This window comes from Mizuhopecten yessoensis, unplaced genomic scaffold (assembly GCF_002113885.1).
Source record: "Mizuhopecten yessoensis strain PY_sf001 unplaced genomic scaffold, ASM211388v2 scaffold4947, whole genome shotgun sequence".
NCBI lineage: Eukaryota > Metazoa > Mollusca > Bivalvia > Pectinida > Pectinidae > Mizuhopecten > Mizuhopecten yessoensis.
The window spans coordinates 1,381,753-1,408,586 of NW_018405801.1; the positions used below are offsets into that span (position 1 = coordinate 1,381,753).

General features: G+C 35.4%; 3 protein-coding genes across 4 annotated transcripts in view; 1 reads left to right on the top strand and 2 right to left on the bottom strand.

The window, feature by feature from the left end:
- LOC110450067 (patched domain-containing protein 3-like) overlaps window positions 1-26,834 on the top strand; it is a 31,804-nt gene that overhangs the window by 755 nt on the left and 4,215 nt on the right. Inside the window, exons 1-3 of one of the 2 annotated variants that reach the window (XM_021497309.1) lie at window positions 19,253-19,323; window positions 20,309-21,291; window positions 23,094-23,294. In XM_021497309.1, the coding sequence (XP_021352984.1) occupies window positions 20,316-21,291; window positions 23,094-23,294 (1,177 nt within the window). In that variant the 5' untranslated portion in view covers window positions 19,253-19,323; window positions 20,309-20,315. Of the gene's footprint in view, window positions 1-19,252; window positions 19,324-20,308; window positions 21,292-23,093; window positions 23,295-26,834 lie in introns of those variants that run through there. The other variant, XM_021497310.1, reaches the window with a different exon arrangement.
- Window positions 1,605-13,285, bottom strand: LOC110450066. The gene is made up of 3 exons (XM_021497308.1): window positions 7,314-13,285; window positions 6,574-6,750; window positions 1,605-5,791 (listed from the first exon to the last, which is right to left on the bottom strand). Exons 1-3 carry the CDS (start codon window positions 13,240-13,242, stop codon window positions 5,649-5,651), a joined length of 6,249 nt encoding a protein of 2,082 aa, XP_021352983.1. The 5' UTR covers window positions 13,243-13,285; the 3' UTR covers window positions 1,605-5,648.
- Window positions 13,182-19,060, bottom strand: LOC110450068 (putative inactive phenolphthiocerol synthesis polyketide synthase type I Pks15). Its single transcript, XM_021497311.1, has 7 exons — window positions 19,034-19,060; window positions 18,024-18,253; window positions 16,426-16,586; window positions 15,159-15,362; window positions 14,613-14,794; window positions 14,297-14,471; window positions 13,182-13,984 (listed from the first exon to the last, which is right to left on the bottom strand). The coding sequence occupies exons 2-7, from the start codon at window positions 18,230-18,232 to the stop codon at window positions 13,254-13,256; spliced, it is 1,662 nt and encodes a 553-aa protein (XP_021352986.1). The 5' UTR covers window positions 18,233-18,253; window positions 19,034-19,060; the 3' UTR covers window positions 13,182-13,253.

A 26,834-nucleotide genomic window follows, 5' to 3' on the forward strand; every position in this document is an offset into this window, starting at 1 on the left:
AAAAACTAATGTATATATCAAAGTAATGAAATAAGCCGAGATACTAAAGTTTGCTCGTTATGAGCTTGTTTCAATTGAATGCACTTCCTTAAGGAAACATAGTATATTTATTTTCTCGTTTAAGCTGTTTACATTGTTTGTTCATTTGTTTGATTTATGCATCCATAGAATGGAAATTTGTATTCAGTGTGAACAATATACTACCTACTGTAAAAATATTATTTTTGTTGGGGTTAGATTTCATTGTTTTTGTATGGGGACAATTCAATTGGGATTATATTTCTCGGAATCAATATTTTCAAACCCTGTATTTTCCTGGTAAGAAGTTTAAATTGATAAGCGTGACGACACAGTGCAGGTAAAAATAGTACAGGTAAGATTGGGCGAATTTTACTAACTCGATGGGTATCAGTCAAATCCGTCTCTATACAATGTAGCTCTATAGCTTATATACAAATATAACGCTTGATTGACACGCTGTTGTCATAAGTGTCTACTTCTGTGTCTGTGATGATGATAACACCGTTAATCCTGACTTGTGTCTAAGTGTAAACACACCATGGATTTGTAATAAAAATCAATAGTTCATTTAATATTTTCGTTTAGTTTATAATTCGTGTGTTTAAAATTTTGCTGGGATTATATTTCGCGGTTTTTATGAAACCATGAAATAAACGAATTTAAATTCCCAACGAAATCTTATGCTTTTACAGTATATAGGAAATTGAACCCTCCTACATGTACAACAACAATGGGTTCACCCACTACCGATTCATTCGATAAATCTGCTAGTTGTCTGGTAATACAATACTGTTACTATCTTGTGGGTAACAACCTGAACGTTATTTCATTGGTCATTGATCAGCGTCAAGTAACACTGCGTTTGGCCGTCATCTTCCATCGTGACGTCATAGTTCCATGGCAATTGTTCCCTGACCGAAAAGGAATAATGTGTTTTTCAGAGAAACATGGACTTCTAGATAGAATGTAAGAACGTTGAGGGAGAAAAAGGTCCCAAAACTGGTGATGGTTGGATATCATGTTTATCTACTTCAAGTTAGTTAATTTTCAAAATGTGTCTTTGTACAATTTGAAAATTATCTTAATCGAATTAGATAAACATGATAACCAACAATCACTGAAAGGGGAATTTCTATGCATCAATATTTCTTTATCCATAAAGCCAACAAAACGTTGTCTAAAAATACATTTTTTTTTTTATATAATCGCTAACTTGAATACACAAACATGACATTGTGCACATCGGCCCCTTTTGGTCTAAGACTCGTTATACTAAAGAAAACGGGAATTGGAATGTTCTAAACATTAACTTCATTTTGGTAAGTAAAGGTTATATACAGGTTCATAAAACAAAATATCGAAATACTTAAATGTGACACGTTTCGATAAATAGTATATACATATGTAATATGTAATGTGTCACCATCATCAGACAAATGGTTAATATCCATTTATCTGATAAAGGCGACAGATCACGTACTATAGTCATCGAAACGTCAAACCGAAACGTTTTGCTCGCTGTGCTTTATGACCCTTTATATAGTGAAACTACAAGATAAACAACATAGACAATTATACATGCAATCAACGTTTTATTATAAATCATAAAGTATAATTAATTGGTACACATCTATCAACAAATTATAAAAGATTTACAAAGTTTACAGTTTTTGTAAGCAAAACCAAACGTTCAACCTTCACAAATTCTATTATATTCATGGTGACTCTTGGACAAGATCTACTATCACGGCCTTTAAATGTGTAAACCAGGGAATCAAAGTAATGACTTTTAATTTGATTATCGCACCAAAGACTGTTTTTATGTTGAAATTTGTAGATTCCTTGTCGAGAAACAGGTATCAATTCATAAACAAATACAACTTTTGGTTTTGCAAAATGTGTGGTTTGTTTTAGTAATCTTGTTACTATACAGGTATATATAAACAATATATATTTGCATGTTTTATCAACCGAAATGAAATCTTAAAATTCACAATTTAACAAAAGTTGTTTTAATTAAAAAAAAAAATGTTTTCTATCTTTTGACAAGATTGATCTGATAATGTAAGGTTGCCAATTTAAAACATCAGATAATAAAACTGGAAATCGCGAATTGGTATTGTTCAATCAGCTACATAAATTAGATAATGAAGAAAAAATATGTAGACCAAACCTATACACATGTAAATGATACCCCATTCAATAGCCCATAACCTTCCTCGTACACGACCCAGGACGTTAGCTCGGAGTGTCCATAGTTTACCTTGTAAAGGAAAAATAGCTTTATTACTCACACAAGGTGAATGTGGGGAAAACCCACATCCTGAACGCCAGCTTTATCAGATATGCAATCCCACACCAAAGGTTCTGACATGGCATTCCTTTTATCATTAATTTATGGTTTATAAACACGACCTTTCTCCGAACCGATTGATAACACCATAACGTCACCGTACGCTTTAATTAAATGTACAACCAGGGAATGGACTAACTCTGGAAGAGTTTTTGTATTGAACATTGCGGACATGGACTAACAAGTTTCTGATAAGGGGATTTTTAAACATGGGTTTTACCTTAGTTTCGACAATAATTCATTATAAAGAAAACATAAAGAATTGTGTTATTTGTCAATTTAATGACGTTTCAGATGATAAATTATGATTATTCATTTCTTATAAGGATGACAGTAACATTAATATTATATGATTATTGCACCCGTTGTAATTCGTTCCTGTCATATTTCAACAAAAAAGACGAATACAAGAATTTGATTGAAACGGTGCATGTACTACGTGCATGTATTAAAATGAGTTAAACTTAAAACAGGTTTCATGATAGCAGTTCACATTCGGATAACTTCTTTTATTATATTATTTGTGCAAATATTAAAAGAAAAGATCGATTGGTCACCGGGGTCTTAGTTAACCATACAATGTATCAAATTACTGTTTAAATCTATATCAAACACCGTTCGATGTACATAACTCACACTACATGGAAAAATAACTGTCTACCATTAATAACCTTTAGATGAATGTTAAATAGTTGAACTCTTACATTTTTGAAAATTTACCAAACATATTTTAAAATATTTGTATTACTCTTAGATTATTCCTCAATATATTTACTTATGTATACGAATAACGAATCATAGCGTAGTGAGATATATTAGCGACATTTTCTTTGGCTGTTTGGAACTTTTGCGATTAACATTTGGCGATCTAGATGTGGACCCGCCAAATCGCCGAAGTAAAGCTCCTCAAAATTTCCCCATTGTTCGGTAACTATTCTGCAGATCGTAATGGCGTGTAACATTGAAGATAAAATCTATTTGAAATTGCGTTGAATAGAAAAAAATGGAGTAGAGTTAAACGGCTAAATCCGTACTGTTAACTCATCTTTAATAAAACATTATCATTAAAAATGACGCGAGTGGACTAAAATATGTAAATACAATTTAAAAACAATGAAGAAAAGAGATCTGCATGCAATAAAGTATAGATAATATACATCGTATCTATGTATTGATTTAGTGATGTATCACTTTAACTCGATTGTGATCATAGTATATGACAATTGTCATGTATAAAAGATGTATAAATTTCATTAATATATTTACAGTAATTATCTTTTCGTAATTTTTGCAAAATGGTACATGTTCAGTGGGGTACAAGGAAAAAGGTCAAATAAAGTTCATATACATATATCTCTGCATATCCAAAGGAATAACATATCGCACTAATAAGAATAATCCAATAGACTTGAAATTATAAGTATGTAAATATCCTGTCACAGTTTATTTACAGGCAAAATTGATTTTCAATAAGCTTGAATCACAAAAACGCTATACATATTTCATTTTTAAAATAGTATATATACGAAAGTTAAACTGGCTGTATAAGTATGAATAAATACGCTATAATATGTGATATCAAGGGAAAGAAGTTCCTTTGTTAGATATGAGGTTAAATCGAATCTACGAGCGTACACGTAATCGACTGAAGTGTGAATCATGTAGCCAAGACTGCGTTTTATTGATACTATGATAGGAACAGAATAAATCGAACACTTTTGCAGTCAATTTAGATCAAAGAAAGAATTAACCTCACAATGGGTCAGTATCAGGTACAAAAATAGAAAATGGAAAAAAACCCATTAAAACAGGTCTGTGAACAGGATTAAAATAAGGATTACCAGAAGGACTCGCACTGGCTAAAATGCTCACCATCAGCAAAAATCTTTTTTATGTGGTGATAAGGTGGTTCAGAAAGTGCAGGTTCATGAAGTTTAACTTTAACTGTTTCAATAAGATATACTTTTTACTTGTTCAGAAAAACTGCAGATTACACAATAAGTCTTTTGTCAGTACTTTTTTCATGGCTACACAAAGCAAATCTTGAAGGCAGATTATGAAAACCAACCTACATTGTACTATGCACTCTTACATTAGATACTTGCCATAGCTTATGTATTGTAAAATACACAAGCGCGCAAAAGTATATTACTTTCCGACTACGTGACCCGAAACACTAGCTAAGAGTGAAAATAATGTGCATGGTAAAGACCTATATCACTACTATTTTCAATATGCTAATAAACATTTTCTTGCATCATTTCTCACATTAATATGACATCATAATAGTATTTGTTGACGTACAGAAATGTAGTGTACTATTAAAATTCTATAGAATGTTGCATTTTGTAAATGAAACATAACATAATATTGACATATAAATGGTGAAAAAATGTCTGATTAACATGGTACATGTTGCAAATCGTAAAGAAAAATTCTGTTTAATATATCATATGCTGATTGGTAAATTTGTTTCAATTGAGGTATATATGAATAGTTGAAACAACATAACAAATCTAACAAAAAATATGTTGAGAGCTGAAATTAACAATTTTTCTTTTGATTCGTTTCTGTATTCAATCTTGCATTCTTTGTTTTTGTCATTTGCTATGTCACCAATAATTGATTTAACAGTTTCAAAACTATAATTGACAACAATCAAAACCATTTTAAACATTCAAATATAGAAAATCAGTAAGTCTATAACTGTTAAAAAATGTGTTCGAAATGATTTAAAACGTGATTTCTGTTTTTGTTAATCAATCATAACATTACATGTGATAACGGAAATGTGTACATCTCAACTTGTCCTATTTTCCTGAACTCACCTTTGTAATACAAAAAATATTTTAATATTTACACGCAAGGAAAAGTAATATTCGTTTTCGAGGAAGACACAAAACTCTGTCTGACAGAGGGATTAAAGAACGGTCTGACTACCGTAGACATTGCTTTACGTGAACTTACATGTTAAAAAGTTATAAATTTCATTATTATACATTATGATATATACGAAAACGGATATCTACATATCTGGATCCTTGAAACATATATCCATGATGCATGCAAGATAGAACAATAAGAGAAAATATTTCACGGAGAGGATAATGTTGTTTCATACAAGTCATCACACTTAAAAATGTAAGTTGCCAATAATAAATGATAGTTCATATGTAATAAACACTTAAGATGTAAACGTGCGATATCAAATCTCCAGCTTGTACATTGATCGAGCGAATTGATATCACTTCGTTTTCTTCACAATGAGATATTGTCACAAACTTGTTTGGAAGTCGTTGTGTCCATTTTGCTTCAATCCATCCAGTAAGCAGCCCGTCATTCGATCATACAATTGTTTATCTGACGTCATAAAGGTGTAGCGCCTCTTTCCTGTCCCCACCAGCAACGTCTGCAATCCTATAAGGTATAAGAAAGTCTAAAAATCAATTCTCTATTAGCCTACAACATGCTGTATAATTCGAGTAATATACAGTACATTGTATTTGCAATATATTTATTTCTCTTTATCCATAATCACTAGAAATTTCTTATGATAAGGAATGTTTCAAAAACATGAAAAGAAAAAAAAAGTATTAAAAATAATGGTGTAATGTAATCCTTTGAATATGAAAAAGGCATAGGGTCAATTAAATTTGGGTATAGAAAATGCTACTGCACCTATTTATTAAATCGATTTGTCGAATCAAACCATGTTTAAAAAATGAAAGAAGAAAGAAAATGTGTATTTGTAAATACAATGTTTAAAATCAGTGCAATTCCGCATGTCATATAAATCTTATTTCAATTCTAGGAATTGTGAAAACACCAAGGTGTTACAGTTACTTGTTGATTTCATATGTCAATTAACTCATCAAGCTGGATACATTGCATCTGAACGTTTACATCTTAATACATATTACAAGAACCTTGTATTGTTTAATCTAATGGTAAGACGTGATTTGTGAATATTAATATTGAATATATAAATTATTTTCTATGATATTTGTTTTGTTTTGTCACCAGTCGATATCACACGGTTTAGAGTTTGGATATGAATTGTATGATAGAATAGAATACAGATTGATGTTTAAGCAATACAAGTCAAAGCAAATGCTTTGGTGGTTTTGCAACACGCATTACAGTGGCTATAAGATAAGTTTGTCTGATATAGCATAACATCATTATATAAGGAAACGTACCATTGCAAATGGTTCTTTCAACCGAATTTATGTCCTCAACATCCAGGTTTCGTGAGCGTTTATTGTTCGGTTTCTCCCATTTGAGTACCGTATGGGAACCGTCGGCCTCGTTTCTGCTACACACTGATAGCTTGACAGGGTGGGTCCATCCATTTCTTGTTTGCTTGATAAATTCACCTGCATGAAGTAGAAATGATATTATATCCTTTCACCACAGTAGACAATACTGGACTCATCCAAATCAATGCATGATATAGTCTTCGTAAAGCACACAGGATTGAAAGGAATAAGGTAGAACATCAATACTTATCCATATCACTCTCTTAGTATTGTTCGATCTATCACATTCTGGGTATGAGCGTAAGAAACAGACATGTGATTGCATCTTTAAAGTTTGGTAATAGATACAGTATTCCAGAAATAATAAACACTGCATCATATAACTGTTTCGTCTTTCTAGAACTAATTGGTGATGTACGGATCCAAAATATTGATAATCTCAATCGGTCTCAAATGACGTTGACACAGAATGGGAGGTGCGGAAAATCACTTAATTTTATGCATTTAAAAAAAGTTCTTCAATTTAATTATTCAAATTTATTCAATTCAGTGATTCAAAGTTCACAATTTATTCGCAATAAATAGTTAAATCAACAAAGATACGCAACTAGATATCCTAATTTCCCTTAAACATGAACAAAATAAGGTAAGATGAAATTACAGAAAACAAGTGAAATTACCTGATATGATTTCATGGATTTCGAGGAGATGTAATGGATTCAGTGACTCGGAAGCAAATGCTCTTGTGTCCGCATCACCAGATTTTGTTGAAAGGAGAGAGGTACGCTCGATCACATTTGTCATTTCCGTGAAAGTGGATTCAGGTTGATCGATCAGATATTCTGATATCTTGATCAACGAATGCAATAGGAATTCTGCCTTAGATTTGGTGATTGCTAATGTATTGTATTCAAGCTCCAAACTCATGGTCATGGTGTTGCGATAGTTCCACACAATGAGACTTGTCTCATGTCTGTGGTTTGGAGACACAACGTTTAACACATTCACATATCCATCTTGTTCCTTTGTGTTCTCTTTCTGGATATCTCTGTAAATGATCATGTGTCTGAACACAGAAGCCGGCTGAACTTGTCTTGCTGAAACCTCTTGCACTATTTTGTCAAAGGGATACAAACTGCTATTCATTCTGTCTCGAATTTCTTTTCCGTTCTCTGTCAATAGTTCACCGATTAAAACATCTTTGTTGGGTGTCAAGAATAACGGCACTTTGTTTACCATGCAGCCCAGTTCCCGTTGAAGATGCGGAAAATGCATACGCATATCGGCAAAGGTAAGAATACAAGCAGTTACCACGCCAATTTGCAGATGGAGAAGAATCTGGTATGCTGTCGCCATCAATTGAAATGGAGTGATTCCGTTGTTTCGACAAAATTGTACAAGTCTGGTCAAGGATTGCTGCGGTACATGGTCTGAAACTGTGGATATGGTCTCTTCATCATAGTGATAACTCTCGGAGTTGTCAGCGAATGTTATGGGTAGCAATCTGTCGGGTATACTGTTTTTCCAGTATGTTTCTAACGTTGTCATCTCTTCCTGTAGATGTGCATTCACCTGTTTGGTTATATCTTGAGGCAGTGGAACTGGTATTTTCGAATCCATATCTTCAAGAACTAAAAGTGTAGAAGTCATATCAAACGTCAGATGTGAAAACACAATTCGAATAAACGATAATTCTTTTGTGTCTTCATATAACAAACGCAGTGGTAGGTCAGATTCTGGGTCGAACTTATACATTTCTAAATCCGGTGGTATCTGCTTGGTTTTGTTCATTTCCCCTTTTTTCACTACTCTTACGTCTGGTACAATATCTTCAGCTGGCGTTACCACTCTGGTGTAAATACGGTTCCCTTGGCTGTCTGTACTCTTTACGAAACGGGTTCTCAACGCGGGATGTTTCTGCACAACATTTTTTAGAGTAGCTCTCCAAAAATCTTGGTCAGCAAATCTTCCAGATACTTCAAAGTCCACATAGATGAAGAGACCCGGTGCTTCAGGATTGACAGTGATATCTTTAAAATATTCTTTTTCCATATGTGTGAGGCCGTCTGTAAATGTTGAATCTACGTCTATCCTATCCATGACGGTCGTTGTCTTCATGTTTGCTTCTATGTAGTCAACTACTTTTCCAATAGTTGTTTCATCAGATAGTAGTAATACAATAGGAATTGAACAGTTTGTGGCACCACTGATGGTGTTCACAAAGGTCATGGCTACCATGGAATCTATTCCAAGATGCATCATCGAAGTCGAGCTGTTGATCATATCGGCGTCTACCGCGAACACCCGTGATGCTACCTCTATCACAAAGTCAGTGATTCCTTCTGTGGTCTTTAAGTCATGAGTACCAAAATTGTCCACCGACATCGTCTGCATATTTCTGCTACTGTCGTTACCCATCACACGCCGAAATCTTCTTCTCACTCTTTCCATAGACAAATCTGTGAATTGTCGTTCTACCAATGACCAATCGAATATTCCAGCGACTACCTGATTTCCTTTCAGCATGAGCATTTTTTCAAGTGTGTCTAGAATTCCTTTAACATCAAGATACATATATCCAATTCTCTCTAGTTCTTTTTGAAGAGCATTGTCTTTGGCCATTCCAACAGCCAACGGTCCCCAGTTTATACTCAAACCAGGTAACCCGTTCCTAGCTCTGTAATGTGCTAGTGAGTCCATAAAGGCGTTTCCGGCACTGTAGTTGCTTTGTCCTTTGTTTCCAAAAATAGATGTCATGGAGGAATGCAAAATGAAAAAGTCAAGATCATACCTTTTTGAAACTACATGAAGATTCCAGCTTCCGAGTACTTTGGGAAGCAATACCTTTATGAAGTTAGCGTCTGTTTGTTTTGTGAAGAATCCGTCATTTAAAACAGCTCCGCCATGAAATATGCCTTGAACAGCATTGCGTCCAAATTCAACATCAATTCTGTCGAATGCTTTCTCCAGTGATTTGATATTGGTAATGTCTGCCGACATTACCTTTATTGACGTCGAAGTCGTTTTCTCCAGCTTTGATATTTCTTTAATTTGCGTAGTGTTTGAGTGTGATCTTGATAGTGTTACGATGCTTCCGGCACCAGCCTTGGCAAGGAATTGGACAATTTCCCATCCTAGTCCTGTCAATCCACCAACTATGACGTAGCAACTGCTTTTCCGGAAAAGTTGTTTCTTTGTTACTTTCACTAGCTTGTCCTGCTGTTTTGTTGATATCAACTGCACCACAGTTGTATCTGTGTTTACCTCCTCTGGAAAGTTAATCTTGGATATTTTCCTCCGCAGCCATCTTGCAACTTTGGGAACAGTCTCACTGAGAACCTTTCTGTTCAGTAACTCCTCATTTTTCAATAATTTGAATGAAATGGACTCATGCTTCTTCTTTGCAGATTGCCAGGAGTGTCTTGTCGCAAACATTTCGAGCGAATTCAATGTATGCACGCCTTTTACTCGGGTCAAAAGGTTATCAAGTTTCACGGAATCTACTGCTGTGAGAATCACAATGGAAGCAGCACATAGTTGATGAGAGGCAGAATTCTGTAAACTGTCCAGCGTGACAAAAACGACTTGACTTGCCAGCGGTTTTGAGAGCATTGATTGTAGAATTTGCCCGGAAGTGCTATCGGAATCGGTCAAAATAAGGGTTTTTCCTCTTTTGATATGGTCTTTCATCTGCCATAAGAGAGCAGATAACCGTAGCATTCCTGGTCTGTAACTTGGGAGATCGTCAATTCTCATCATGCAATCTTTCGGCACCTCAACAGTACTTTGTATGGTGAATGGAGAGCAGGCAACAAATGATCCTTCTAATTGTTTTGGTTGAACATTCAATTTTTCATACGAATGTAAAGCTACTCTGCCAGAGACCTCGAATGTAATTATGTCGAACCCATCTTCCTTCTCGTTTGTCCAAATTGGAACGTCATTTTCTGCAGATTGTACTGTCAACGGAAACATTGACTTGTCGTGCATAACAGCTGTATCAACTTCCATAAGTATTCTGTGTTGAATTGTTTCAACCTCCTGCAGTAAACAAAATTTCCCCTTTACATCATCTGGATGATAGGATTTTAGATGTACTTGGTCTGATTTCTTGAGGGAAATCCATCTGTATTCTCCCGGCTGCTCTTGTATTCTTATCATTCGGTTACAGTACACTGTGCTTCCTGTGACTAAGAGTTCAGCCTCTGAAGAAAGATGGGAAGCTCGGAGAACTAGTAGTTCCCTGATGATAGAACTGCAAAGATGAAGAGGAACATGTCTGTCAATCAAAGTAAGCTGTAAAGGATATTCGAGCACTATTGTCCTGGCCATGCCCCATAACTCAGATCCTATGACATTTTCCACAAAGGTGTGAGATTTATCAACTGATTGGGTTTCTTCAGTAATGATTAGTACTGGTATGTCACTGTTCAGTTTTACAAGTAGCTGGCAAATGTGTAGGAGAGTGGAAGCGTTTCCAGCCACCCTTTGCATCACTTCTTCTCCGGTAAATTTATCTAGATTTTCTTCTTTGTCCACTGACAAAATAATCGATCCAGCGGGGTGTTCTGCCATTTTTAAATGATGTGTCAACACTTTTTCGAAATATTTTTCGTTGGGTGATAGATGTACAATCTTCGAGCCAAGTTTCTCCGTGTCATTTTTGTCAAGAGAGATGACGACAGATATGAGATGTTCTTCGTTGGAGCTTTGGTTATCTGTCAGTACAGCTCTCTTTCCTATTTCCTCCCATCGGATCTGATACATACTGTCCTGCTCATCCTTATTGTTGGCTCCAATACAAAGAATGAAGAAGTTTCTCACTTCTGCAACAACTCTTCCATCTTCAGTCAAAAGCAGAGCGTTGTATCGGAGTTTGTCCTTTGTTTGGGATACCAATGAGGCGAAAGCAAGCATTTTTCTTTCTGGGGGTAGGCGTGTGATGATACTTTCAATTCCACCTGGTAGAAGTGTAGTACCGACGTCGACTTTTACATTCAGAACCCCCGGTGTTTGCAAAAGACCATCCAATATTGACGGATGCAAGTGTGTAGAGCTAATGTCAGTGAAAATTGTATCCGACAGTGTCATGTTGACAAGACATTCGTCCTCGGATTTCAAACAGTCTCCCAAAATTTTCAAGTCTTTGCCATAAGCAAATCCAAGTCTTTTGAGATTCTGGTAGGTTTGTGACGCCGTCTGACGGACTGTACATCTTCTCCTAATCGCTTCTAAGTCGACAGTTTCTAAAGGGTTTTCCTTGACCTTGTTAATTTGACATTTGGCGACTGTTTCATTATTTTTGTATATATGTATTGACAATTCATCCTCAAATTGTTCAACGGATGCTTCCGCTTTACACGCCTCTCCTTTGCTTAAGCGAAGTGGTTGTATGAATTGTGCTGCGATACTTAGATTTTTTTGGCTTCGTTTCTTGGCTAACTCTTTACAAACTTCTAACGCCACATCGATATAAAACGCACCAGGGACCATGATCGTGCCAGAAACAACGTGTTCGTACAGAAACCAGGTTGTTGTAGGAGATATATTGATTTTGAATTGCATACCATCTCTACCCGCTCTCTCAACAAAAAGATGGCTTGACTGAGTGGATTGGACTCCGCCGTATCTCAAATTAGTGGCATCTGATTCGAAAAGCAACTTGATAGGATTGAATAAACATTTTGGAATGTCAGTCAGATTGCCTTCATTGACAACGTGTGGCCATTGTGGATCGATGCCGTGTCTGTAAAGTTCCATCAGGGAGAGTTGCAGCATGTCCCATTCTTTATTTTCTGTCATAGATGGCAATGTTGTAGCATTACCACTGCCTACGATGTCTCCGAGATGAGAACGCAGAATTGGTCGCGGTCCTATTTCCAGGTAAACATTGAAGGTTTTCTCCGACTGTGCCTTAGTTATGGCATGATGGAATAAGACCGGTTGTCTTACGTTTTCCCCCCAATATTCTGGGGAAGCAAAATCCTGTGTACCCGCTCTTTCGCCTGTGACTGTTGAAATCAATGTGCATGCTGGTGTGGATCCCTCAAGTCCAATAAGATTGCATTCTAACTGTTCACTGGCTGCTTGCATGTGTTGACTGTGATAGGCACATTGCACATTAAGTTGACGCAGGAAAAGTTTGTCTTTGCTTTTTTCCCCCAGAAGTTGTTTGATTTCCTCAATGGCGTCTCTATCACCGGATAGTGTGCATGCCTTTTCACTACTGTGAACAGCGATGCTGACTTTCCCCTTAAATTTCTTGCAAGCGGCAGCTACAATTGACACGTAACAGTTGCCAACTACACACATTGTTCCTCCTGTCGCTTTTGCTAGTAAACTTGATCGTTCATATATTACCTTGACTGCATCTTCTAGTGACAAGACCCCAGCTGCGTACGCTGCTGCTACCTCCCCTACTGATTGTCCAACAATGACGTCCGGTTTTATTCCGAAGTGGTTCCAAAGTTTTGTCAGTGCTACCTGACAGGTAAAAATCGCCAGGTGACTCTTCAATGGGTCAGTGATCTCAAACCCGTCAATGAGCGTTTGGAATATTGACCATCCGGCTAAAGGCGTCAGGAGTCTATCTACAGTGTCTTTGAACATGTCTTCTTTCTTCAATAGTTCAATAGTTCTTGACACATCCCCCTCCACGTGGTGCCTACTCCACAGAAGACGAAGACTACATTTGGTTTGGAGAAGCCTGGTGGTTTAAGTGATTGAAGTTGTTGAAGCTGTTCTTTGCAATTTCTAGCAATGTCTTCTTTGGTGTTTCCATGTAAAGCAACGCGGTATGTGTAGTGATCTCGTCTACATGTTGAAGTATACGATATGTCTTCTATGCAGTATTTGGCTTTGTGTATATTTTGTTTCAAATGGATTAAGTTTTTTTCTAGAGATTTGAGATCAGTAGCAGAAACAGCGATGATGTGTTTTTCTTTTATAGTTTTCGTCTTTTCACCGAAGACTACGTCAGAGTACTGCTTTACTATGGCGTGACTGTTTGTCCCTCCAAATCCAAACGAGTTTACACACGAGAGCCTTCCTCCTCCTTGAGTGAGACACGGCCATGGTGATATTTGCCGTGCAACTTCTAAACGATAACTGTCAAAGTCGATATTCGGATTTGCTTTTTCAAAGTGAAGGGAAGGAACAATCTTACCGTGCGTCATCATCAAGAGGACTTTGATCAATCCAGCTGCTCCAGCTGCTGATTCGAGGTGACCAATGTTTGTCTTTACCGACCCAAGCAGGATGTTATCTTGATGGTCATCTACTGGAGCTTTCTCAGCAAAAAACTTGCCAAGTGTGTTGGTTTCAATGGGGTCACCTACTGGAGTCCCTGTGCCTATAATCAATGATTGTTTTGATAAAATATACGAAATTGATCATTTTTTAAAAATTTAACTAACGAACCATTTATTGTAATCGATAACCATATATTTTCGAAATCGATTAACAAAAAAGTCTTAATAAGGATACAACTTGACTGCTCCAACATTAGTATCGCTAACTTAGACGTGTGAATACCTTATCGTCGCAATGCTAGGTCAGGTCTATCAAGTCAAGACAACAACTCATTTTGCTAATACAGAATGAAGATTTATTATTGAAAATGAAATATAACCGGCAATCAAATATAAAGAATACTCGTTCCTACCATGTGCTTCTATGTACTGAACGTCCTCCGGATTGACTCCAGTTTCAGAATACACTTTCAGCAGCAGATTTCGCTGTTGGATGCTAGATGGCGCTGTGATAGGAGTCGTCGTTCGCCCGTCTTGGTTACACCCTGTTGCTATGGCCGCCCATATTTTATTTCCGTCAAGCAAAGCCTATCGTATTTATGAAAATAGAACTTTGAATTACTTAGATTGACAGTTAAATTCAATATCATATTGACTTTTAGTCGATATCTGAACAATTAGAAATACCACAACTTGCCTAACAAACTTATTATGTGAATGTTTACGTACCTGTTTCTTTGTTTTCAATATGACGATTCCACATCCCTCTCCTCTGGCGTAGCCATCGGCCTTATCAGAAAACGCCTGACACTGTCCAGTAGGTGATACCATCCGTGCCTTACTAAGCGGAACAAATATATCCGGATAGAGAATACTGTTGACACCGCCGCAAATGGCAACTTCACAATCACCTATGAACAAGAATACATGACAATGCAATATACTCTTTATTAACATTTTATCTGAGCATGTTAAAATAATCTGACTTTAATTTTGATGCATAGTGAACTGGTAGCTACATGCAGTTTATTGTACCATATTATCTTTGTGTGAAATATTGAAATTTTGAAATTTCGAATCATAACACAATGACGCAAATGTTTAAAAACTAAAGTAGGTATGTTTGGGTTGTGGTGATGTCATTAAAAGAGCATCACCGCCGATGTGGCATATTCAAATTAAAAACACCGTTGCGCTCTTAAAGCGACATGAACGTTTTTCTTGAACAAGAAAAGCACCCTTGCTAATGTTTCCTGTAAAATTAAGGAACGTTACCGGATTTAAGTGCTTGCGAGGCCGTGTGGATAGCGACCAGTGCTGAGGAGCAGGCGGTGTCGATTGACATTGAAGGTCCCAGAAGGTTGTACGTGTAGGACACTCTAGCGGATATTATGCTCGGCGATGTTCCTGTCAGACTGTAATTTGTCATCGTGTTGAGGTCATTGTTTGAGCTTCCTTTGTAATCGTCGTTCATTACACCTATCGTGAACAATAAATATTGCACTTAAGATCACTTGACAATATTATTTTAAATAAATTCACTGTATACATAATATAAATCTCGATATGAATATTTAGTTTTATAATATCACCATTCTTGTATTTCACTTCATGCACATGGATATCTATCAACAGTTTTGCAGAGTAAGAGTTACTATAAAGCGGTAAAGTATCATTCAAATACGAATATATATTCAAAATTAATGAAGAATAAAAATCCGTAAGACAGGAATATTTCCTTCCTACACATTTCTTTGCTTCACGAATTGATCCTCAACCAAATAGAACAAACCCCTTTTGAGTTGAACAAAGTTCTTACGAATGTTATCCTGATTTGTTTGTCTGATTCTAAGTATCTCTTGTCTTGGCACAATAACGTGACAAGATGTATTGCCATCGTTTCCGCGTCATGATATTTCGGCGACAATGGCCGTTATAGTTTCAAATATATATTTGTGGATTTGCATAATCATAGAGAGACATACTTTAGATTGTTATTGTTATTAGCCATTCCATAAGCATATTACCGCTGAATATGGTATTGTTTTTCATTTTTTATTTTCATGATTTAATAAATAATTGTGTTTTGCTGAATATAATCGTGGTTATAGTGCCTTTGTAACCAGCCAATATCTCTCTTAACTCCTTGGTAAACATACAGCCTGTGCTGCCATTTCGGCGCTCAAAACTAGCATTAAGCAATTGTAGCACTTCCCAACCACGCACTCATTTACAGCTGAGAAGACTGGAACAAGCGGAGTAAAGTATCTTGCTCAAAGATGCAACACAGTACCGTGCCGTGACTCGAACCCGCAACCTTCCGGTCACGAGCCCGGCGTCCTTCCAATAGACTACCGTGCCTTCTAGCATCTCAACATTTCTCGAGTATTCTCATACTGACTACCTAAATGATAATTATTGTTATCTGCCCTGACTTTTATATGAATTTAATTTCTGCTGGATCCCGTGATCTCTTAGAAAAGTAGTTCTGTGTGTTTTAAACATTGTCTACATCACTGTATCGGACTTATGGACATCTTACCTATATAAACTCCAGTGTTAGACCCATTAAGAACTGTTTTAGTGATTCCGCCATCCTCTATTGCCATATGGACACAGTCCAATACGTAGCGCTGCTGGGGGTCCACCCATGCAGCCTCCATTTCATTGACATTAAACATCTTGTTGTCCCATTCATCGTATCTGAAATATGGGGGTTAACGCTGTTAAATCCACTTATGCTTCATCTTTGCTGCTCATCAGCTAGACTCTGATATACGGTAATTCACTGTTAAACGTTTCACCGTCTAGTTTCTTTTTATTGAGAATAGCAGACATGCATGGTGAGTAATAGCATTTGTCTTTTGTAGTTATGGGATATTCTTAAATAATATGGCTTTATCTTGGGTTTACAGTAAAGAACTCTGTGATCTCTCTGTATTTTTTAAATTTTCATCTACAGGGTAACCTCTCTTTGAATATTTGATCAGACAATTACTTATATCACAATAATGTGACCAATCAAATGCGATGTTACATACCCTACTTAGGTAAGGATATCAAGAAAGGTGCAACATAAAAACAACCCATGAATCATCCAAATTATCATCTCCAGACACTTTACTGTCATCATTTGACATTGGACATTACAAAATCAACACTCCAAAGCAATCACAAGCATTTTGATTTTGTATCCTTCAAAAAACAATATCCAATAAAAAGTTCATTTAAAGGTGTTCAGGCCTTGTAAATGCGCATTTTCAACATTTCATGTGTATGTTCAGTACCACGGAACAAACATTTTTCCAATTGAAATATCTTATCAGTTAATCCTCATATGCATAAAACTGATAGCGTTTACGGACTTTTCAAAAATGTCTTATTCGGTTAAGAAAATAAAATCGAAACATGTACGTCTTTTGTTCAGTATTAATATCGAAACATACAAACATTTGTTATCAAAATAACTTTTCGATTAATCTGTTTCATTAGAGTCGATCTAGATCGATATATTTAAGTTTGGTAAAAGGTAATCGATGGAAATGAAAAAAATGAAATTACGTTATAATCAAGCTAAGTTAGAAAATCTTTTATTAACAGTGTTTTCTTGAAACATAAATAGCGGTAAAATAGTTAAAATCAAAGCCGGATGAGTATATTGTTAACAAGATCTCCTTTAAAATGTATGAGAAAGGCAGTTATGGCAATTCTTTAAAAAAAAGGTCAAAATTATGCTGATATATTATTCACCCTTTTGCTCATTATATAAGGACATTAAATGTCATTAAATATTTGCATAAACAATAAAAATAAATAAATAAATAAAAAAAACCTAAAAAAATAAATAACAGAGTGAATGAAAGGGTACTGCAATTATTTACCTTTTAAAAAACAATTTTATAGTAAGTGTTTTTTAATAACTTTGACTTGATCAAGATGCTCCTTTTTATCACAGGTATTCGTCATATTGTACGCCTTATTAGATAGTATATATATAAAAAAATTGCCATTTGATAAAGCGCTCAAATAAGTGAAATAATAGTATTCTGTAAGTAAATGTTTTGAAATGAGTGTGCTACAAGATTTTTGTTGTAAAGATACAACATTGTCCAAGATATTATCTAAATACTATTGGCTTACTTTTTGATGAACCCGGCCCGCGTGACGTATGATTTCCCTGGTTCGTTCGGATCTTTGTGATAGAAGGCATCATTGTTCCATCTATCTCGTGGTATTTCTATCACGTGGTTCTCTCCCTCAATCAGCACCCGCCAAAACTCGTCAAGGTTGTCTGCTCCGGGAAACTTACAACCAACTCCAACGATAACGATGGAGTTGTCGTCATCCATTGTTTTATATTAATTTCATTTCTATAAAAGATAATTGCAATGTTTGCGTAAGAATATACATTTCAAATGACGGTTACATGAGTCTTATACATGTTGTAATTGTCAACGTTGATTTACTTATTCAGGTTTCTTATCATATATAACTAACACTTTAAAACAAGTCTATAGCATATATGCCGATTTATGCGAGAAATATTTCTTTTTCTATTTGCTTGATAATTTGCTTTGATAAACATATGAAAACATTGCAGTAGTCGTTGTTACAATTAACAAAATAGATTTCCTTTCAAATGAAAAATAATCCTAAAAAGGGATTTAATCTAATAAGAATTAAGAAAAGTCAACAAGTCATCGTCTGTGTGATATGAAAACTAGGCAGCATGTTTTTTCGTCTTAAAATTATATCTCAATATATCCAGTCTGAACGGAGTCGATAAACATTAACAATCTTGTTTCTCTGACTCCAGCTACAATGAATGCGAGTTATATATATATTATCTCGTAATAGTCACAGCTATTTACGTCAGCAGCAGTAAACGTTAGTCTCCTGCCTGTACGCAATCACACCAACAATACATCAGGAGGAGTAAAAAAAAAATATTTTCAACAAATCCAAATATTTATCGTGATTAAAATCGAGTTTTAGGCAGATCTAACAATTTAACGTTTTCGTTATCCGATTAAATTCAATTCTAGTTGGCATGACCCGTTTAAAACCTATGTGGTTTATGTTAATATATGTTAAATGTTTGAATATCAGTTAACATGTGAACTGTCATTCTTCCCGGAAGGCGCTCCTACCTGTTCACCTGCCATCGCTTTTCTAAGTATCTGCTACACACTATACCTGTTCTACCCCTTTAAATAGATTGTCGGTATGCCTTGTCATTGGTTGCTCAGTTATCGATCAATATAACTCCTGCATTCGTTGCAGCATATCGTAATTGCGCACGCTTTTACGCCATAAATATGATCAAAATCCAATCACACGCCATGTCATTGTTGCCATTGGCTACTATCAGTAGACAGCTTGACTGAGTTTGTCAGTCAGTGTGTGAACTGGTGGTGCGAGCTGTACTTCATATCGTACTGTGAGTATATCAAGTTTTGTGTGATATGAATACTTGATCATTCTTTCATTCATGTTTTCATTCCTTCCTTCCTTCATTTATTCATTCATCTAGTCATTCAATCCTTCATTCTTTCATTCATAGTCGTCTGTTCTTTTGTTCGTTCGTTCAATTCGTCATTCCTTCATCATTCGTTTATTCATTCATGTTGTCATTGTCTATGGTTTTTTTTATTGTTTCATGATAACGGTTTCTAATACCTAATACCCTTGCTGGTTAATTCCATATTTGCCCAGTATCCTGTCTGTTGCATTGGAATTGTTCTGTATATTACCCCATGTACTGATAATCATCATTGTAGTAGTGAGATTTAAACCTTGAATTTTGCGTTCTTGATACCTTTATTGATATTTATTCGAAATGCCAGAATAACCTATGTACATTGTAATGTACATTGTAATGAAATTATATTTTTCATTGTAATTGCTTTTTTAACAAAATCGAATGTGTAACATCCAAATTCTTTGTAGGAGTCTTCAAAGGTTATTAAGGTTATTAGACCGTTTTCAAAATGAACTTAAAAGACTGAACAACGTTTTTGTTATTTCATAAATAAGACAAAACAAGCTCTTTCTTCATTAAAAACAAACTTGACATGGTCAGATTCTTTTTGTAGTTTTCAGAAAACACAATTTCAATATCGAGATAAACGAAAATGTATGGCAAACTTGAAGATGTTCAAGTTATGCTTGCTTTCTTCATTTGTTTAAGCATTAAAAATGTAATCCGTCATTGGTTGCCCCCCATTTTCATTTGAATATATTGTAACTGAACACAAATATGTTAAGGCTCTTTTTAATTTGTATTTGGCAAAACAATGGAAGTTCTTGTCAATTGACATGCTGATCCTTGTTCTTTCTATTTATTTTGTCTCAACTTGATTTAGTTTGGAAATATCAAAACACTGACTAGGTTATTATATACAATGATTTTGTTTTCCTTTCAGGGCAAATATGGTTTGCTGGAAAGTGTACAACAAAGTTGAAAGGGTTATTGGAAACTTTTTTGCGAGGTATGGAGAGCTGGTCGGTACCTATCCATGGACTGTTCTGACAGTGTCCGTCCTTGTGTCCGGGTTATTGGGGATAGGACTAGTGAACCTAACGTTTGAGTCAGACGTAGAGAAGGTTTATACGCCCAGTGATAGCCAGGCCTCCCAGGATAGAAGCACGATCAAAAACATCTTTGATGATGATTCCGGTGCGAACTTTTACTCACAAAGTCTTGTTGAGGCAAATCTGTTCGGCACTGTGATTTTCGAAAGCAAGAATGCTTCTAATTTGCTTACTGTTCCTTACATTCATGAAATCCAGTCAATTTACGATCAAGCAATAACCAACGTTTTAGGAAATAGAATGAACTACTCACAACTCTGTGCTGTCCGAGGTTCCAAGTGTGTTGTGGATGGCGACATCATTTTCTCCGCTAACTTCGGCCAGTTGCTCGTGAGAGGTAATATAACCTATCCGCTGTTAGGGAACATTTCACTGGAATCCATTTTTGGTGATGTCATCATTCAGAGAGGAGTTTTACAATCTGCTAAGTTTATCAAACTTGTTTTCAATTTACGGCAGGATACCACGGATAGTAGGGATAATTCCAAATTATGGGAGAAAGATTTTGTATCCCATTTGCAAAACATTCAGTCGACGTTACTGGACGTGACATATGCTCATTCAAAATCTCTTGATGAGGAACTCACATCCAACATCAGTGGCGACATTCTGTTTGTATCACTGACATTCACCTTGATGATTGTGTATGCGACCTTTGTCTCAATGAAGTGTGACTGCTTGTTGGACAGACAAAACCTCGGACGGGCCGGTGTTACAACTACTGGACTTGGTATTCTAGCTTCGTTTGGACTCGTCAGTGCTTGTGGTGTGGAGTTCGTTGATATAGTAGGGGTGATGCCTTTTCTTGTATTAGGTAAGTACAGTTTGCAAGTGCAACACTGTTTTTGAAGATAGCTCTCCAATACCGTTACCAATTGTACTCAAATTTATTTTATTGTATTCTAAATTTCTGTAATTATCATTAGTATGCGTGATATAATGACTAGATGCACTGTTTGAAACTGTACGTAAATTATGGTAAGGATATATTCATCTTTTGAAGTCCTACGGTGACTTGCAATACGTATATCACGTGACGTCATTTTCCCCATTGGATTATATGTCAATTTACTTCTTGAACATTTATTTCTGACTCTGTCTTTTGGTCAAATATTGATTAATTTGGCATACAGCTAACAAAATATCTAGCACTTTTATTAATTTTAAGTTTTTAAATTAAGGTAACTCATCATAGAATCCATGATAAATGATGTAATCTGAAAACCTGTTGGCATGTCACTTTATATAAATTTTAAAGACGCACATCTTTATTTTATTAACATATCACCATTGAACCATTGATAAATATATAAAAGTATATTACATGTTTTGAACAACGCAAATTAGATGTATACGCCTCTTCATAATACATGCAATAAATTAATCATAACATGCAACACATATTTGAATACTTCAACATTGCATTTAAACAGGCAAGACATTCTTTTCAAATTTAGAATTACATAAATATAATAAGCTATTTTAAAATACAAGTTAAATGGTGATGTGAATATGATTGTAATTAAACGAATTATTACAATAAATAAGAATACGTTTATGATTACAAAATCGTTGAATTGTCAATCTTGCATTTTGACTTTATTTAGTTTAAAGTATTATTCCAAACTCATACGTTTAATGTTAGAAGCTGCCTAGCTTTTGAAGTCCTATGGTTAGCCTTACTTGTATATTTAGTTTGTGTACTCACATGAGAGGAATATCATATACAACGCACCCTGTTCCATTCATTGACATTGAGTTTTTGATATGCTTTTAATATTTTTGTATAGCGCTATATTATTAGTATAGTAGTTTAATGTAATTCAAATGTAATGTGATTTTATTTTCCCTCTCCCTCCCCGTCCCTTTGCGGGGATGCTAGTTACTTGAAGTAGCGGTGAATTCTGACTTGGTCCATTTAATCTTGTCTATCTAAACAAATCAAAATAAACATTGTGTCATCATTCAAACTAAATAAATATCGATTACTTGTACAACAATATATTGCAATGTATGAAACCAAGGGTAATGGAAAACCTCACTTGCTTGTGAAATAACTGACCACTTCTTGATGGCGACCAAAATATTATAGATATATGTCAACAGTAAGAAATATAAATAAATGGATATGTCAATTAATTAAAGACAGCTACAGTGTATTATGATAACCTGAAATAGACTGTCAACATAAGAAAACAAAGTTGCGTTATCATCATCAGTTTTGGTTTCCATCTATTTGGATAGATAGGGTGGTTAAACCAACGCTCGGTGCCATATATGGCCATAGTTGGTAATAGTTAATTGTTATACAGAGATATTTATCATGTAGAGAATTGTGTGAAATTTTAGCATTAAAAAGTTAGAACAACAACTATTTTTTCATAAAACGAAAATGTATATTCTGACTGTAAAGTATTGCTTTGTACTGTGTAATGAAAACAATAATTCTGATGATTTTACATTTCCACAACTCGACCCATCAGAAACGAATTGTTCTCCCCTAACAGAAAACATTTTATCTGTATCGCCTCTGATTACGATTGTACTGAATAAATATTGAACTTCTGGAGATATTTATTAACATATATAAATGGGTTTATTTCAATTTCTCTGCAGGTATAGGGATAGACGATATGTTTATATTATTGGCCGGCCTTGCAGAAGCCCCGTTAAACGAAACGCCTGCGAAACGTGTTGCGGAGACGATGCGCACAAGTGGTGTGGCAATAACTATCACATCCCTGACAGACATCATAGCTTTTTCAGTTGGAGCCTCCTCAGTTTTCCCAGGGGTGCGGAACTTCTGTATATACACCGGTATGTTGAAATATTTATACGTAGGATAAAACTAGGTGTATTCTTTTGTAAAAGGATTGGGCTTTGAACACTTACTTGTTGTATATATTTCCGTATTTACGTTTCGTAAAACGGAGTGCGTGTTGTGCTCATCGGCACCGTATTGTTTACCTGGGGTATTCCCATTGGGGATTCCCTTCTGGTATTATATTTAGACGTTTCTGGTTGGTTAATATTTTTGGGATATGTTACCTTACCTGTACAGCACTCAACGCTCAGGTATGGGTTAGCATCGAGTTCAATACTACATTGCACGTGTATTTCAAGGCATACAATTAAATTTGGCTATATAGCTGGGTGTTTTGGTATTGTGAATCAGTCTGGCAGATGCTTACATGTAGCTGGCCGGCTCGCTTCTCCCTTCTTACGGGCAGATATGTTCAAACCATATTTTATTCATATCAATAAACATGTACAATTACATGGACATTTCATTCTGATAATTGGGAAACAAGTCCTGTCGTACTTATACATAGTCCTTCTCATCATATGTAACAAGCTTTGCTGATAATTAAGCATTGAACTGTTTTTGTATGGTATTTATGATCTATTTGAATGACACAGCTTTGCAAGCAAACAACTTCAATCTTATTCCACAATTCAGTATCAATACAATTGCGTATGGTATGTCTATAGGGTGATTTAAGTTTATCAATAGAACTCTGAGCTGATTTAAAATTGTTTCGATTTTTCCCCGCAACAAATTTCGCGCATGGACAAATACAGTGAACACCGTAAATCCGACCTCGCCCTCCACGAGGGAGTTATTTTTGGAAGGTTAATTCGAACTTTTCTCTTTGCTCATTTTATGAAGAATTCAGGCCTGAATGTATTTGTTGATTGTATGGGAACCTGACAACAATCGGTAGATTCTATAACAGCATCGTTATTTGACATGTCGTCAGAAAGTGAGGAACCGTGGATCCGAGACGCGTGAAACTGATAGCGTTTGAAGTGAGTGATCTTACGACGGAGCACAGGTTCGTTACAAATGTCTGAAATGACGAATGTTTATGTGTGCTGTGACTCATATCAGTAGGTCTGTAACATATGTGTCAGTAGGTCTATAGAATATGTTTATTTCAGACATTTGTAACGAACCCCTGTTGATCAGTGCAGTGTAACAGACGATATTTCCGATAAATTGCATGAGCGTTAAAATTGTTTCCATTGCCGGCATTGGTGATTTCAACCGATGTGCATTTTGTACGATACATTATGTATAGCAGACCTTGGTCTTGTTTTCGTTGTAATAAAAGCGTTTTTATTTTATTTTTTTATTTTGCACATAAATTTACAATGACATTGTCAAATCTCACAATGCCCAGCGATATTTCAGCAGCCGTCATGTTTATTTATATTGGATATTGTAGTTCCGGTCAGTGTTGTATTAATACGCTAAGAATTGTGTCTTGTGATGCATGGTAATTAAAGTCCCATCAACAACACAGCTTTCAAAGAGGCTATATAGTGACAATGCCATGCAAATGTAAATATACATTTTTTTGTAACATTATAACTTTGAAGTGATAGCCTCAATATGTACATCAGAAACTGTAATGAGAAACAGTTAGAACATGGATAAAGATAGTAACTGATGGAGTTTTACCCGGTTGGATGGGTAGTTGAGTTTACATGATAACTTTATGTGGTTGAATTGTAATTGCTTGTAAATCTTCTGGTTGATTTGATAAAATTTTGAGTAGCTATAAAAATGTTAACATTTTGATCATATGTTTTTTTTATACATCACCAACAGTAATAAATTAACACTTAATTGGTAAGGCAATGGAGTCAAGTATCTTTGGCGTGATTCAATGTGATTAGTACAATATAACAAATAATGGAAACTGTTTTCTACAAAATGTCCACATGAACATAAGGGATTGTCAACAAGATTTCTTTCAAAATGATGGCGTTTTAAAGAACTGCAACCGAGATGTAGTCTAGTATGATATATTTGATATTGTCTCGATCCTACATAATAATATTCAGGGGGGCGTCCCCTAGAGTTCTGGTCGAGATAGGTTTTGAAGTTGGGCAACGAAGGATTAAAACGAATATCCTCAGGAATATTATTCCAAAAAGAAATAACTGAGGGTAGGAAAGACTTACAATAAAACTCAGTAGTGCAATCCAATACCTGTAAGATCGTAACCATGCCTAGTGCTGTAGTTATGCATTTCAGACATGCTAGGAGGTACAAGCTTGGAAAGATAATCAGGAGTGAGACGATGAAACATCTTGAAAAATTGTGTCAATTTATGTTTTTTCCTTCTTTCACTGAAGTTTTCCCATCCGGTTTCTATATACAACTTTATTAGGTTTGTAAGTTTTGTAGCACCACATACTATTCTCGCTGCCTCCTGGTTAATTTTCTCAAGCTTATTTACATATTCAATAGTTAGCTTGTCCCAGACGACGTAAGCATATTCAAAAATTGGTCTTATAAAAGTAAAATATAATATTTGTAAACTTTTTCTATCAAGAGTAAAACGTATTTTTCGTGAAAGGTTTAGTTTCGTCGCCACCTTGTTGATAATGTTATCAACATGCATAGACCAACTACAATCTTCAAACAGTGTAACACCTAAATGTTTGTGGCAGTTCACATTTTCTATTGGGGCATTGTTAAGATATAGAAAAGGATGAATGGGAGGGACTCATTTCCTTGATATAATAATACTCCTGTTTTTTTTGTGGATTAAAATCCACTAGCCAAAGTTTAGCCCAAATATTGATTTTTTCTAAGTCATTATTTAGTTGTTCAGCTGCCAAAAAGGGCGTATCAACTATGATATAAATTGAGGTGTCGTCAGCAAAAAGCTAATTGCAGAGGCAATATGAATAACAATACCATTTATATAAATTAAAAACATAAGAGGGCCTAATATCAAACCTTGAGGAACACCAGCCTTGATATCTGCCAAGTATGATTACACCCCGTTGATAATAACTTTTTTGTTTTCTATTTGTTAAATAGTTTTTGAACCATTGAATCACTTTATGTTGTTGTTGTAATTTTTTTAACGGGGAGTGTTTAAATTTATTCCCCGGGGTTGTAGAACTTTAAAAACCTTGGTCATGCATTGACCTGTAGACATCTGAAGTTAAGTCGAGACAGAACCATAGAGTTGACGAACGAAAAATCACTATACGAGGACAAAACTTTAAAACTTTAATAATTTGGGTAAAAAAACCCGACCCAATGTGCATCGTCAATAAAATCCAGTATTCTAAACAGGTTGTTGGGTCTGCATAATCAGAGTTTTACTTTTTGATTCCTAGCATAGATAACACTTCAAAGATAAATTTAGACATGCATCACCATCTGCAGCAGTTTGGCTCATCAACTTCATTCTGTTTACCTATTGTCCTCCTATACGCTTTTGAATGAGAGGGCGAGTGTACTTCAATAATACCATGAACATTTTCATAAAATAAGTTAAGGGCATGCTTTTTCATGTTATTAACGGAATAAGGTCAATAACATGAAAAAGT